This window comes from Mirounga angustirostris, unplaced genomic scaffold, assembly GCF_029215605.1.
Source record: "Mirounga angustirostris isolate CCGP_5_RB_7025 unplaced genomic scaffold, mMirAng1.0.hap1 SCAF_3, whole genome shotgun sequence".
In the NCBI taxonomy this organism is placed as follows: domain Eukaryota; kingdom Metazoa; phylum Chordata; class Mammalia; order Carnivora; family Phocidae; genus Mirounga; species Mirounga angustirostris.
This window is the reverse complement of record NW_026991711.1, coordinates 183,813,087-183,828,761: the sequence shown is the minus strand read 5'-3', so window position 1 is coordinate 183,828,761 and position 15,675 is coordinate 183,813,087. Positions and strand designations below refer to the sequence as shown.

General features: G+C 44.2%; 2 protein-coding genes across 2 annotated transcripts in view; one reads left to right on the top strand and one right to left on the bottom strand.

Annotated features, from left to right (window-relative positions):
* Positions 1-15,675, top strand: part of COL4A4 (collagen type IV alpha 4 chain) — a 122,272-nt gene that overhangs the window by 89,775 nt on the left and 16,822 nt on the right. Inside the window, exons 37-42 of the mRNA XM_054505988.2 lie at positions 4,043-4,150; positions 4,756-4,863; positions 10,919-10,990; positions 12,143-12,271; positions 12,362-12,475; positions 13,627-13,782. Coding sequence (XP_054361963.2) covers positions 4,043-4,150; positions 4,756-4,863; positions 10,919-10,990; positions 12,143-12,271; positions 12,362-12,475; positions 13,627-13,782 — 687 coding nt within the window. The remainder of the gene's footprint in view (positions 1-4,042; positions 4,151-4,755; positions 4,864-10,918; positions 10,991-12,142; positions 12,272-12,361; positions 12,476-13,626; positions 13,783-15,675) is intronic.
* Positions 7-15,675, bottom strand: part of RHBDD1 (rhomboid domain containing 1) — a 160,573-nt gene continuing 144,904 nt past the window's right edge. Inside the window, exon 7 of the mRNA XM_054505986.2 lies at positions 7-89. Within this exon, the coding sequence (XP_054361961.1) occupies positions 22-89 (68 nt within the window). The 3' untranslated portion in view covers positions 7-21. The remainder of the gene's footprint in view (positions 90-15,675) is intronic.

The following is a 15,675-nucleotide window of genomic DNA, read 5'->3' as shown; positions in this document are numbered from 1 at the left end:
GTCTTGGTCTCACCCAGGTCTTCAGCTCAGGGTCATGAACTTGGGCTCCATGCTGGGCTCCATGTTGGGCTCCACATTGGGCATGGAGCCTACTTAAAAAGCAAGCAAACAAAACAAAACAGAATAAATTTAGTTTGAAAAATAGAGCAATTACTTTATACTCCTAGCTGGCAATACTTCTATCGGTATTTTCTTCCCCCCTTTACACACTAAGGTACATCCTGAAGGATTATGTATAAATGCTGCCACCACATCCTTGGCCCAGAAGGACATCAGGATTATATCCCAGGGATTCTCAGGCTTTTTCCACCATGGCTCACATGACCTGTGATGTTGACATAACAATCCACTCCCCTTGGCATGCCCAGATTTTGACATGGTCAGAAATGATTACGGCAAGCAACCAAAAGCTGAACTATTTCACAATCTCTAGAATTATAAATGATACATTGGCAGTAACCATTCGCACTGACCACAGCCTCAGGTTGTCATTCCTGCCCTTTCTTTCCTACTCAGAAAATCATATGTGAATGCCAGTGAGGAGTGCCATCGTTGAGCTATCTTTGAATATCTCGTTTACTAAATATCTAATTTACTAAAAACCAAACCAAAAAAAAAAAAAAGTAAAATTTCGCCACCAACAATGAATCTAAATTATTCAAAACGGTACTTTATCAGTGATGATTGACATGTAATCCCTCAGAACGGATTACGATGTACCTGTGATCTTTTGCCTTCCGCTCAAGGCTGTGGCTGGGCTACAGTACATGACCCATCGTTGATGAAATATACATGCCTTTTAGCTTAGTAATTTTACTTGTAAGAATTTATCTGAAGTCAATTATCAGACAAATGTATAAAGATACATGCACAGGAATATTCATTGCATGGAAAGAGCAAATGCCATCCACAAATGATAGGTGAAGGAAGTATGCACGATCTCATTCAGCTGGTAGTGGATAGGTTTCGATACGTCCCTTGTAAGTTAAAATATCTCCTATTAATAGTTTTGTGCATTTTTTAAATTTATGTATTTGAGAGAGAGAGGGAGAGTGGGAGGAGGGGCAGAGGGAGAGTGGGAGGAGGGGCAGAGGGAGAGGGAGAGAGAGAGAATCTCAGGCAGACTGCCCACTGGGCTTGGAGCCTGACTCGGGGCTGGATCCCAGGACCCTGAGATCATGACCTGAGCTGAAATCAAGAGTCAGCCACCCAACTGACTGAGCCACCCAGGTGCCCATCGTTTTGTGCATTATCTTAAAATTGTCTTCGACATTAGTCATGTTTCATTACATACAACAGAAAGAATATATGAGCAGAAGTATTATCTGAAATTTTTTTTTTAAAGATTTTATTTATTTATTTGAGAGAGGGAATGAGAACAGACAGCAGGAGAGGGAGGAGGGTCAGAGGGAGAAGCAGACTCCCTGCTGAGCAGGAAGCCCAATGTGGGACTCCATCCCAGGACTCCAGGATCATGACCTGAGCTGAAGGCAGTCGCTTAACCAACTGAGCCACCCAGGCGCCCTATTATATGAAATTTTTGTTTGTTTTTATGCCATAAGATTGCTAAAATGAAGTCCAACAGAAAAACAAGCTATTACAATGGCAAGAACTTTCCCACTCTCTTTCATATTGGTCTTTTCCCTCTGACATGGTCAAATAGATATAGATAATACAGTATTTTAACCAAAGTATGCAGCTGAAGTGTACATTTGGAGGGGAAAATAGTTTTGAGCTTAACATTATGGGGGTTCATAATAAGTACCAGAGTGAGAAAGAAGCCTTAAGAAGGGAAACCAGTGGTTCAAAGTCAGTCTCCATTATTACTGTCCATGTGGTCTTGGGCAGGTTGCTTATCATCTTTGAGCTCAGTTTCCTCACCTGTAAACTGGCCCCATGCATAATTATAGGATTGTTCTGAGGATCAGATAAGATTCCTTGAAAGCAGGGGGTAAACTGAAAATTCCACCTTTACTGATATTTTTATGTAAACCATTAAGACAGTAAGATTTTATAAGCTGAAACTAGTCCAAAATGGAAGCCTTGGTATTACCTAGTATTTTAAGTGAAAAATTATAAATCTGAGTTATTTTACATTTAGGCTAACTTTTTCAAGAAAATTTGCCTTAGCCTAATTTCCCTGGTGTCCTGCAGTTATCACCATTTAATCTGTTCCCTTTCTCATATGCCATAGCTTTAGCTTAAAATTTCCAAATTACATCATATGTTATTCACCAGCACAGAGTTTACCTAAATACACAAGTTCCATTGACTGGGAAAAGCTGCGTTGATTGAGTTTGAATGAGCCCAACGAGAAGGCATAGAGCTGCTGCCTGTCTCAGGGGATTTGAAATGATTGTACTGGGTTTAGTTCTACCCCCCCATCACCCCATTCAATTCAGCGAGAAAATTCGGCACAGATTAACTCAGAAGCTCTGTTCTTAACACAGGTGCAACTGGGGAGGCAAGCCTCAGTCTTTCCATTTGGAAATGAGAATAACACTGTTGTACCTTTACTGCAGGAATGTTTTCAGGATAAATAAAATAACACACAGTGAGGCTCATAGATCTTAAAGCTGATCAGGGACCAGGTATAGACTAACACAGGCTTGTTTCATGTGTGTTCTAATAAATAATGCCTGTGCCTCCCACCACGGGTTTGTAAATCCAGAGGCATATATTTTATTTGCAGATTCAACTGGCTAATTTCAGTATGGACTATTGGGTTATCCTGTAAATCTGAATTGTATCAAAGTAATACATTGTAAATAAACAAGGGGAAATAGTCATCTTCTGTAGTAATCAAAGAAATGTAACTAAAGGAAGTCTGAGTTATTTTCTTCTTACTGAATTAGCAGGAAAACAAACCAACAAACTCACAAGTCCCCAGTGAGCACAGGGCAGGCACTTACAGTTGCTGTAACCAGTTACACGCAGTGGTGTGCATTCGGGCAGCACTTACCCAAACCACCTGGCCACCTCTGTCGAGAACAGAATGGTCTATTCTGAAAGACTAAACAGCAGCTGAACTGTTCTCGTCAGCAAGTCTCTGTCCTGAGATAGAGACTGTAGTAGATTGTTTCCTTTGACTTAAGGGATGTAGCCAGCAGATACAATGTGTGTTTCTGGAATGAGAGTCAGTGTGGAGAAACCAGCTGTGAAGGACATTAAGGGCCCAAGTGGGGGAACTCAAGTATGGAATGAGTACGGGATGATATTAACAATTGGTATTAATTTTCTTGGCTGCGATGATGTTATTTTGGCCATGTAGAAAAATGGTTTTTTCAGGCATACCTCCTGAGGTATTTAGGGATGGAATTCCATGATGCCTGTGATTTACTTTAAAATACTTCAGCAGCTTAAAATGCATAAAAATGAGCCAAAATATAACCTAGAAATTCTATGCCTAGGAATTTTTCCTAAGGAAATAATTTGAGAAAAATGGATTAAAAATATATAAAGATCATTATGCATAACAGCAAAGAGAAATAACTTGAATGGCTAATAGTAAGAGAAAATTAGGTTAATTAATTTAATTAAGATTAACCCAATAAGCTATCAGTTGGTCATTTCAAAACAACAATTAGAGGGGTGCCTGGGTGGCTCAGTTGGTTAAACATTTGACTCTTGATCTCAGCTCAGGTCTTGGTCTCAGGGTTGTGAATTCAAGCCCTGTGTTGGACTCCACGCTGGGCATGGAGCCTACTTTAATAATAAGAAGAAGAAGAAGAAGGAGGAGGAGGAGGAGAAGAAGAAGAAGAAAATAATAGCAAATTTGGAAAATTACTTATAATATGATGCTAATTTAAAAAATCAGAATATAAACTTGTGGGTCTTATTTGCACATTGTTATACACATGAGAAATTGTATTAAGGTGGTAGGATTAAAGGTGTTTTGTATTCTTCCTTAGTGTTATCTTTTCAACAAGTAAACAAGTACTACTAGAAAATAATGTCAGGTGCTGAAGTTGGAGGTTTTATAGATGCCCCGCCTCAAAGACCAATCCACAATTACTCAGATGTTTGATTCTTCTTTCTTTAGGACATCCTGGAGCACCCGGGGAGCAGGGCTTGCCCGGTGTTCAAGGGCCCACAGGATCACCAGGAAGTCCAGGACTACCTGGTACCTCCGGACCACCAGGGTGTCCAGGTATTTGAAAGGAGCCTGGAAATTTCCAGAGCACTCATCTATCTTCTAGGTTATCCGAAAGAGCCAACCTTCGCTTAGACTCTGCCACTTCCCAGATCTGTGACTTTGGACAAGTCACTCACACTTACTGTTCCTCACCCATAGGGTGGAGCTAGTCCAATCCCAGTGGGTTGGTCTGGGAGTAAACCAAGACAACACCTGTTAAGAGCCTAGCAAGGTGCCAGGCGCAAAGTGAGGGGCTGACAGATAAAAGCTCCTTTCCATCCCTCCTTAATCCCCCTGCGACTCAGATGCTGGTTTTCTTTTCTCCTTTAGACTTAAGACACATATCACATTGACAGCACAACATGTTAATGGCTCCTCGTCTTGCCGATTCAGAATATAGTGAAAGTTTAAAATTATAAATGGCAGCGGTAATCATTCCAAAGTGATTTGCTGCGTCTGAGGTTAAGTGTGCTTTTCTCTGTAGAGTTAGGAGGTCTAGGGGAAAAAAGTGATGACAATGTTCCCAATTACCCATCTGTTAAGAGCACAGATGACCTTCCCCATTAAGGTAACTCCTATCTCATGTGGGTGTCTGCAGAACCTCCCTCTCTCATCCTCAGGTAATCAAGGGGTGCCTGGGCTGCAGGGACCTCCAGGAGAAACAGGGGATCCTGGGCCAAGAGGCATGATGGGAGATCCAGGGGCATCAGGTCTTCCAGGAATAAAAGGTGAGTGGAAAGGAAACCCCACCCATGAGGGCAAATCAACAGCGCCTTTCTTGCGCTGCATGTCACCTCTGTTGGTCATGGCTCCTTACTCTTTCCCACATGCCCATCAACTCCTTCCTCTTCTTTCTCACTCAGAGCTTCAGGCAGCTCATCTAGGCTCTCCACTTGCCTTCTACCAAAATATGGTGCTGCCTTTGTTGAGAGCATTTCCCCCAGTGTTTTCCATAATGTTCAGGCCTCTTCACTTACTGTCTCCTTGGATAGTTAAGCTCCTCTTATGTTCCAAATTGTGTGTTAGACACTAGGTGTACAATTCTGAAGAGAATAGACCTTGTTCTTGCCTTCAGGGATCTCACAGTGTAGTCGTGGAGACGTATTAAAAACATACGTGTAAATAAATCTACATTTACCAATTGTGATAAGTGGAAGGAAAAGAATAAAAATGCTATGGAGAAAGAGTTACCAATATTCTTTATCTTTGTTAGATTAAAAAAACATTTTTTCCTGGTTGAATTTTTGGTCTTTATGGGTAATAGTAAACTGGTTATAAGTTTGGTTACAATAATACCATATATCCTATCGTACGTCATATTTATTTGTTGTTAACAGAACTTCATGCCCCTCCATTCCTCCATAGTCCTTACTCCTCTTCAGTCCATTTTTTCCCATTTTAGAAAAAAAAATGTTTTTCCTGGGTACTTTGTATATACTTCTAGTGTGGCACCTATGTCCTACACATTTGTATGTTTAGAGGTCTTTCTCACCAAGTAGAATATGATTTTTGTATCCTTGGCACCCAGTGGATACCCAGTAAATCTCCTGGATGGTTATTGTAAGTATTTTTAAGTTTGTGAATAAATTAATAGAGGACTGGATAAGTAGAAGAATGGACAACTGAGCTAATAGCTATGAAGTTGAGGGTCTTCACTTGAATAAGCAGACGAAGGGTCAAGCCTTACTTAGTAGATTTCTATAACTAAGCTCCTCTCTCTCCTCCTTCCTCCCCTTAGCTTCTGCTAGGTGACTCATCCATGTACTAAATTTTGGCCAAATGGAAATTACCTCCACTCGGAAGAGTTGGAAACCCCTCCTTTGGGCTTCATTGTTTTATTGTTTTGAAAATCCAAATTAAAATTTTCCACGCTTTCATCGCTCCCCTCACCAAATAGCTTTCAAATCATGTTTGTTTTCCAACACGCAGTAGTGTGGTATGTGTGACATGGCAGTATTCTGCAGAGAGGGAGGCCCTTTATTTTGGAGTGCTGGTACTTATGTATTTCCATGTGGCCAAATATTACTTGGCTTCTGGTTCCCATAACTAAACAAGACATCTTTGTACTGTTCTTCTCCCTCTTCATTGACATTTAATGCAAAGTCCAGTGATTTGTGATAAATTTAGGATTTCAAGCAATGCCGTAATTTTTTTAATGTTAAAAGTTTATCTAGTGATTGTGGCTGTTTGCTGTCCCTGGAAAATCCCTGTAGCCTTGGTGGGGTGTCCTCGGACACTTTTTCGCGTGTCTGGACGATGAAATTGGTAAAAACCCAAAAGAAAACTTTTCCATTATTAACCACTCCTACTGCATTTCCCCTTCATCTCACCCTCCTAGTTTAATAAAAATAGCAAGGATTTTCAAACCTCTCAGTGCCATAACAATAGACACTCAGTTTGACTAAAATCACTGGGCTCAGGTTGCTGTTGTTGATTTGTCCTGCCCTTGAATTAGTTTGCATTTATCACATAATTTCACTATGATATGTTTTTTTTTTTTTAAGATTTTATTAATTTATTTGAGAGAGCGAATGAGAGACAGAGAGCATGAGAAGGAGGAGGGTCAGAGGGAGAAGCAGACTCCCCGCCGAGCAGGGAGCCCGATGCGGGACTCGATCCCGGGACTCCAGGATCACGACCTGAGCCGAAGGCAGTCGCTTAACCGACTGAGCCACCCAGGCGCCCCCAATCCACCATTTATTTATTTTATTTTAATTTTATTTTAAAGATTTTATTTATTTATTTGAGAGAGAGAGAATGAGAGACAGAGAGCACGAGAGGGAGGAGGGTCAGAGGGAGAAGCAGACTCCCCGCTGAGCAGGGAGCCCGATGCGGGACTCGATCCCGGGACTCCAGGATCATGACCTGAGCCGAAGGCAGTCGCTTAACCAACTGAGCCACCCAGGCGCCCTCACTATGATATGTTATTTAAAAACTAATAGCCAATGACATTGACTGAGTAACAGAATTACTCGAAAAATAATCTCCAACCACATTGGAGTTCTGTGCTATAAAATAATGAGTTTGTCACGAGAAGGTGAGGCAGTGACTCTGTCACCCCAAATACTCACCCCGGCACACAGACGGACGCAGCAGTGGCGCTTCCTGGCCACTCAGGGACACTGTGTCTCTGCAAACTGCCCAATGAACAACCAGTCTTTAAAAACCCAACCCAACCCGACCAAACCGTGAATACATTCCTGAAAACAAAAACGTCCACAATATAAATCCATTGTTGCAGTTTATCATGCTGATATAAAAATGAACTGTACTCCAGCAGAAACACTTTGATCTGAGAAACTAAATATTTGAAGTATGTTCTAAATAAGTCAAGGGGACTGATTATCTTGTTTGAACAAACCAGCTGTTGAACTCCAAAGTTGTTTGTTCTGCTGGAACAGCCACGTGGATCCTGAGTCCTGCTTGTGTTCAGGCAGATTTAAACTCTAACTTAAACATATGCTAAAAAGGGCTTGATTTGTAGATTTAAATTAAGTTCAAGCACATATGCCCTCTAAAGGGAAGACACTCGGTTCCTCGTTAGGCGTTCATGAGATTGGAATAATGAAAACCTAAAGACAACTGTCTGCTCCATGGCAACAACCATAACGATGTGGATTGGGGTGTTTTGGCTGGTGGCAAGCGAAATGTTTCCTCAGAAATAAAGGCACCTAGAAATGTCGTTTATCTGGAAAGAAATGCCATGCATGTTACAGCTGTGGAAGTCATGGGAATGTTCTCCCCTCTTCTCCATTGAGAGGAGTGTCCTTCCAGCCCTGCCCCCACAGCACTTACTGCTCCTGAAGTAATTGCCCATTTGTTCTGTCAGGTCAGGGACTGCTTCTCTCGTGCTCTCCATTGTCTTGTCAGCAGCTGTCACCGAGGACATTTGGGGACAGAAGCTCTGGGGCTTAGGAGACCATGTCTTTATGCTCTTGTGCCTCTCCTCAGTAGGCACTCATGTAGTTTCTGAACCAAAAATCATATATATCTTATTTCAGAATCTGTTTTGATATGTTTTCAACTGTGTTCGACCATTACCTGTAGTTACGTGGGTCCCTTTCCCATTGGCTTTCACGTTCGGGTGACCAGCTGTCCGGGTTTGCCTGGGATGGAGGGGTGCCTCAGGATGCCAGAACTGGGCAAGTCCCCCATGCACAGGGACGAGATGGTCACCCCATTTAAAGTATAAACCTGTACAAAGGCCACCGGGGATAGAGTAGCATTTTCAGGCTTTAGAACAAAAGAAAACCTCAGTGAGAACCCAGTCTCTGAGTGGGCTGGCTAACTGGGATGGAGGCTGTGATTCCCCTTAGGGCTGGGGCAGGAGTTTTGATTCTCTGACTGGGGGGGAGCACGTGCTGTCCCATGAGCATAGGGAGGTGCAGCCTTACGTGAAGGGTGTTAAGCAGGAGGACGGCCAGAGAGGTGAATAAAAAATCCTCATTACCAAGGAATGTGCTTTGTTAGCCTAATTGCCTCTCATCTGCACTGTATATATTTTATGCATGAACAACTTTCTGATTTAGAGATGGGATTGATAAAAAGCTTTCAGTAAAAAGGAAAAATTGCCCTTAAAATCCTACCCAGATGTAGCTGCATTCGATTTAGAAAGATAACATTGGGTCAGATAAGGGTCGGCCAGTTCAACAATGGTGAGGGCCTGGGCCTGTGACAGCCCGGGATCTGGATGCGTTGATGGGACAATGGAGAGTTGGCAGAAGCTGAGACATTCCACCCCAGCTAAGTCCCCCAAGCCATCAATCTTGGTGGCTCCAGCTGGAGATCAAAACACATTGAAATAGCAAAGTGTTCTCAAAAAATTTATTATCATTTCAGATAGATTGCAATAAATATCCAGATTTGGCAGATGAAGAAGGTCTGTGTGTGCTTTTGGTGCAGACTTGAAAGGTTGGCTCATTAAGAGGAAAGAGGATTGAAAAATAAACTCAGCCAGAACTGTGAAAAGTGGTTAGGAAATAAGAGCTTTAGGAAAAATAAGGGTGCATTCCCATTTTTTGGGGGTGGGGGGTGGGGATGAGAGAATATGGCTCATTTGCACCAATCTAAAGTTTGAGTTTAAAAATAGAATAATGTCCATTTCAAGTACTGATAATAAATAGAGTGGAACTAGCTTAGTGTTCTCTCTTTTAATAAGAAGCCCACAGAGGACTTGCATTAATGAGTAGATAATAATTAGCACTTAAATTATTTATACACAAATGGATGCCTCTAACTTAATCAAATCTTATTCCTCCCATAAATCTACCAAAGACCATGTAATGTGCAAATAGACATTGTACCCCCTCCCTCCCACAGCTTTCTCTCCACCCATTCACGTCCCAGCCTTCCCTGTGGTAAATTTTCTCACTCACTCATTCATGCATCCACTCACCCATTCAACCAACACGTATTGAACACCAACTGTGTGTCAGGAGACATGCTAAATGGGGGCATGGGATGACTAATAAGACTTTATCTTGCACTCAATTAATTTACCCAAGTAATCCAGTCACCCAAAGACTTGCTTGTGGCATGATGTGGGATAGGCACCAGCAGAAGGGCATCGGGGAGCTCTGTGTAGGTATCATGGGGTAGCTGAGGGCCATTTGATGTTTGCTAAGGCATTATGATTGCAAAGGACAGGAATGTGGCCCTAAACTGAGTGAGGGGCTGGCTGGCTCTCAGCCTCCAATAAAGATCCACCAATGAATTTGGAAGGTCACCACGTTTGGCCAGGGGCTGGGGAGAAGATTCTTTCCCCCAAATCAGTGAGACAAGACATGTATGAATCACCTGGCAGAGGGCTCAGCTCCCGGAAATGTTCTGTACGTCTCAGTCGTCTGCCTTCTTCCTTTCCTCCCTCTGTCTATCCCTTGTTTCCTTCCTCTACTCCCTCCCTATAAATCTATACACTTATATATCTATATGTTATAATATAAATGTATTATAGATACTTTAAACATTTATATATTTATGAATCTATAGATTGATAGGTGTTCAGTGTTCATGTGAAGTCAGGCTGGTAGATATCTCCTTGGAGGACTACACTGATGCCTGGCAGAAAGAGATCATACCTAATTACAGAGACAGGAATTTTCAGTGATCGTTATGAAATAAATTTAGTTTCAATAAAGAGATATCAGAGTGGTTTGTTTTGAAAGAAGTAGTGGCAAAGAAATAGCACCAACCAAAGTTGCCCTGCAAGCTTCTTCTTTCTGAGTAGTACGGTACTTGAAGAAAAGTTAGGTAGGTCATGTATTCCCCAGTTTGTCACAGACTCCACCTGTCCTTATTGTCTTACTACATTTACCTGACTAGATCCTGAAGAAATTAGTATCTACAGACCATGGTGGAGTGGACAGGTTCTGAGCCTGGGAGGAAGGAGGCCTGGGTTTGCTCTAGTCCAATCTCTTTTCTCTCGTCTAGGATGAGTTCATTGTCCTAGAACCAAAGGTCCCTTCCTACACCAAGATTCAGTAATTCTAGACTGTATCTGGATAGAGAGAGATGGTCATAAACCAAGAGAAGTGTGGTAAAACCAAAGAAATGTGTTAAGCTGTCTTGCAGAAAATGTCCATCAAATGAATGTGTTAAGTAATAACCACTGGCACGGATTTAGCCTTGATAATGACATCTAGACAGTGCGACCTCATGCTCCCGCCTGAACAATCTGTCGGTGGCCATCAGCGAGTCGTCCCCTGGGCGTGCCTGGGCCCGATGGCCGGTGAACTTCAACACTGGATCTTCCCTGGTGGGTCACAGGCCTGTGATGTGTTTCAGGTCCCTCCGGGTCACCCGGTCTGAACGGCTTGCATGGCTTAAAGGGTCAGAAAGGAGCCAAAGGCACTTCAGGTAAGAGAAAATCCTTTGCAAAAGATTGAACTGCCGTCAGCAGCCTCAGATGCTGGTGGTATTCCTTCACTACACAGGATTTGGGGTGCCGAACTAAGAAATTGGCTTACCTGAGAGACACAGTATTGGACTGTTCCTAGTACTGAAGACGACTTCTCTAAAAAGGACCCCTGAGAAAACCCAATTTAAGAAGGAATAGATGGTTACCAGTGACTTCTGTTGATGTTGCTTGGGATTATCTCTCTGCTGAAAATATCCTGAATAATTGCCTAGGTGGAACTCGAATTTTAAATGTTACCAATAACAGATAGTTGGGAGGTTTTGTCTTTTTGGTGTTCGGTGTAGTGATGGCAAGTACGACCACGTGGGTCTAATGAGTACTTCTTGCGCCCCCAATGGGCTGCTGCTTAAACAAATGACCTGAGCAAGTCGCTGTTATCTTCGCTATCCCAAACAGGCTAATCATCAACAACTGCATTGGAGCTTGTTCTGGTATCTTAATATAGTGCTCGTTTGTTGCTTAAGTGTCTCAGAAAAACAGCCCACAACCAGACAGGGCAGATGGACTCAGACATGGAGGTTTGAGGGTGTTTGGGCAGAGGGTTGGATGCAATTGCTGGAGAGAGACAGACTCTTGATACAGTGTGGAAGGCCAAGAATTAATTTAGATCACATTGGATTCATTTTAGAGGCTCCTCCACAGAGCCTGATAAAATGTGTGCCTCCCCCAAGAAACCAGTGATGTTCTCCCGTTTCAGTGTGAACTCCGCAATGGTTATTTACGTGCCAGTTTCCACCTTAAATTTCAAACCATTGTATTCATAATTCCTTATGGCTGGATCTCATTTGGTTTCACTCCGGGGTAGAGGTTGGAACGTTGATACGCTGTTGTTTTTTCGGTTTTGTTTCAACGGGGGAAATAACCATAAAATAAGCCCACGGCTGACCTGCGGTGTGGTGGGGCGTAAGAGGGTACGTAACGGCCGACCCAGGGAGAGTTTTCAGCCCTGGGGCCACCACTGCAGCAGGTGGTCGGACTCAGCACAACCCGCTGGGCCCCTGTCACCCCGTCTGGAAGCAGTTCTTTTCCAGGGGCCACAACAGGGACAAACAGGGAGAAGACGAAGTACTAATGCTGTTTCCCTCGCCAAGGTTTGCACGACGTGGGCCCACCTGGTCCAGTGGGCGTACCCGGGCTGAAAGGGGAGACGGGAGACCCCGGGAGCCCGGGAATTTCTCCCCCAGGCCTTTCTGGAGGAAGAGGTGCCCCCGGCCCCCCAGGTAAGACGCAGCATGCTTTGCCCCTCTTAATAACTAAATCAGAACCTTCCAAACGTGAGGAGGCTGACATCTGAACACGTCCCTCCCCAGGGAGACCTGGATCCCCTGGTCCTGCAGGTGCCGCAGGAAGAGCTCCTAAAGGGGACATTCCTGACCCAGGTCCCCCCGGAGATCAGGGACCTCCTGGCCCCGACGGTCCAAGAGGTATGAGAAAATCCTGGCAAAGGATGGTGACCCTCCCTTCCTTAGATGCCGCCAGCTCCGGAGGGACGTCGGACCGGAGAATGGCAGAGCTGAAGCCCCTTAGCAGCCCCGCCAGGCGGGCGGATGGGGAAGGCGGGGAGTGTGGGCGCTGCGGGGCTGTCAGGCCCAGCCTGGGCCGGGGCTCTCTGGGGACGCGCTCTGACCCTCAGCGGGGCTCTCCAGGCACCGGTGCCAGCATGGTGCTGAGCACGAGGGTGCAGAAGCCTCCGGCCGGAGGGAATCTCACGCTGCCCGGTGGTCTCTGGCACCAGCCATGAGAACCACCACGCCCCCGGCCAGTGTGACTGCCCAGGCCTGGCACACACAGAAGCAGAGTCTCTTCAAGTGCGGCTCCCGGTACATGTCATTCCTCTCGGCACTTGGCAGGGACGAAGTCCAGCAAGGCAGTATTTCCCAGAGTGGGGTCTGACCGGAGCCGGCTGGGGCTGGGGCTTTTGCAAAGGGCAGACAATCATGTTGCTAATAGCTCCTAGCGCTCCTTCAGACAGACCCAACCCCCCCTACCTTTACAGCTTTAGGATTTTGGTCAGGGTGGGCTAAAAGATTATGGGATTCTATTTGACGCTGGGAAAAATTAAAATGCTCAAAAATACCCTAGGCAGTGTAGAAGCTAAGTAGGAGTAGAGTTTGGACTCACTTCCTGGGTGTAGACCCCTGTTTTCAAAGAGGATTAAATATTTAATTGAGTGAATATTCCTTTTCCATCAGCCAGATTTTTCTCAAAAGCCTGTCATCTATGTGTCTGTTCGCCCATCCATCCATCCTTCTACCTATCATATTAAAGCAGGGGGATGACAATGCAAAGAAAAGCCATAAACCCCTGCTTCCAAAAGGGCTGGCTTGGAAGGGAAGGAAGGCTTTCTGTAGGCTCATTTGTCTAACAGTTACTAACACCATTTACACCGTCTCCCAGCTTGGGGGCTCCGTGAGACAATCCCCGTTTCGCTTCTGATATTGTTGACTTTTTTATTCTTCTGATTCCCTCCATCACTTGCTTGCATTCAGTTACTTTTCTTAAGGAGCTCTCAGGTAGCCCGCAGTCACATTTGTCTTTGACTGAAAGAAGTTTTTTGCCTCCTCCCTGTGGTCAGGAGTGCCCGGGCCCCCAGGCCCCCCTGGGAGTGTCGACCTTCTGAAAGGGGAACCAGGAGACTGTGGTCTGCCGGGGCCTCCTGGTCCCCCGGGCCCACCCGGCCCTCCAGGACACAAAGGCTTCCCAGGATGTGATGGAAAAGATGGCCAGAAAGGTAGGAATGCACATTGTTCCTTAAGTAGTGCCCGAAGACTCTTGTTATCTTGCCCTTCAGGGTCTGGGTTTCTGCACCCCTGGGAGGTAACTTCATTTCCTATGGATGTAGTCACTGCATTTCTTAAGTGCCCTGCATTTCCCAAAGAGTCCTCAAGTTTGGGGAACAGTTGGACGAGTGAAAAGAAGAAACACAAGTTCATCTTCAGCCCCTAATAACATACTTGATAATCTTCTAGACCAGAACTAACAGCAGAAATAGAACACAAACTATGCATGTAATGAAAAGGCATGGTAGCCCCATTTGAAAAAGTAAAAAGAAATAAGCGACATGAACTTTCATATTTCCTTTAACAGAATATATTCAAATATTACTGCGTTATCATATCATCATTGACATAAATTACAAGTGCAATGACCAGGGCTGTTGGTACGACCTAGTCCCTCTCCCAGCTAAGACACTCCTCCTCCCCAGCTTTGAAGTCTGGTTCGTGTCTCAGCGTACAGGACACCCCAGTTTGGACGCGCTGATTCCAAGTGTTGAGTAGCCACATTGCTGTTCGTGGCTTCTGTAGTGGACAGTTCGATTTTAGACTGCTGACCTTGCTCTCTTATTTTCATGAGAGAGTCTCCATTATTGGATTCCCCCAATTTTTAAAGCCAAAATATTTTTTAATTCACTTTTACCTAACTGCTAATATTTGGGGATGTTAGCTTTTGGTCACCAGGTTTCAGAGAATTATTCAGTTCATAGAACTTTTTTGTTGAAAAGGGACCAATAATGGTTATCATTTTGTTCCTTATGTCATAGATAAGGAAGCTGGATAGAGAAGCAACTGTCAAAGTCAGCCCAATAACTGGCACTCTGCCTGACTTCTGAACCGAATGTGAAATAAAGCAAAAGATTAGGGCAAAATGAAGATCAGAATTACCACAAGGCTGCCATGATGACAGTGCAAATGGCATCCCTGTAATGGTGCAGTGCACAACCTGCACAACAGTACACAACAACCCTCTTCAACTTTATTAGCAATAAAATCAATTTTAGAGAATGTGGCTTATACCTGCAGGTATGTGGGCTTCCAATTACTGAACCCCAGAATTGGATAAACAGGCAAGCATGCTGGTCACCAAAGGGAAGGAAGAGGCTAGCTATATAACCTTGTTCCTTTCCCAAATAGACACTCCTTCTTCCCAGTTGCTACTCTAGAGAATGAACCTCCACCTGGAAATATTCTTCAGGATTGGGAAAATATTATGCAGTATAAGTAACAGCTACCAACAAAAGGATATACAACGACTTAGAAATATTGATGAAACCACTAAGCATGCTTCTTAACTCCCATTCCTGTGGGCGTATGGTCCAAAGAGTGTTTAACTGTGGAAAGGAGGAGGGATTTTCTTCATTTTACCTTTTCAGACTTAAACAGTGGGAAATATTTGATCTAGTCCACAAACATTTATTAGGTACCTACAGGAATTTAACAGTGAGCAGGTTTAAACAGTCCCCACTCATACTCAGTGTAGAGTGTCATTGGGGAAGACAGACATTCACACTAAAGGATCCATCAATATAAACTGAGGCAGGTGCTCCGAGTAAGGGACACTCTTCTATGACAGCACATCAAGAGCAAATGGAGTTGGGTTGGGGCCCCAGAGAGGGTTTCCCCGAGGAAGTGAGGCTTAGTAGGCATAGAAGAAGAGAAGGAACCTCACGCATGAGGCACTGAGTGGCTGGCGGGGCTGAAACAGGAGATTGTGAGGAAGAGAGGCAGGAGCTCAGGGCCAGGAGGCACATCGTCCCACGTGGCCAAGCCCATCCCCTATTTTCCCTTCACTCCCAGTCCTCTGTCTCCAGAGAAAGTTCAGGATGACCGGGCTTTTCATTCTATTT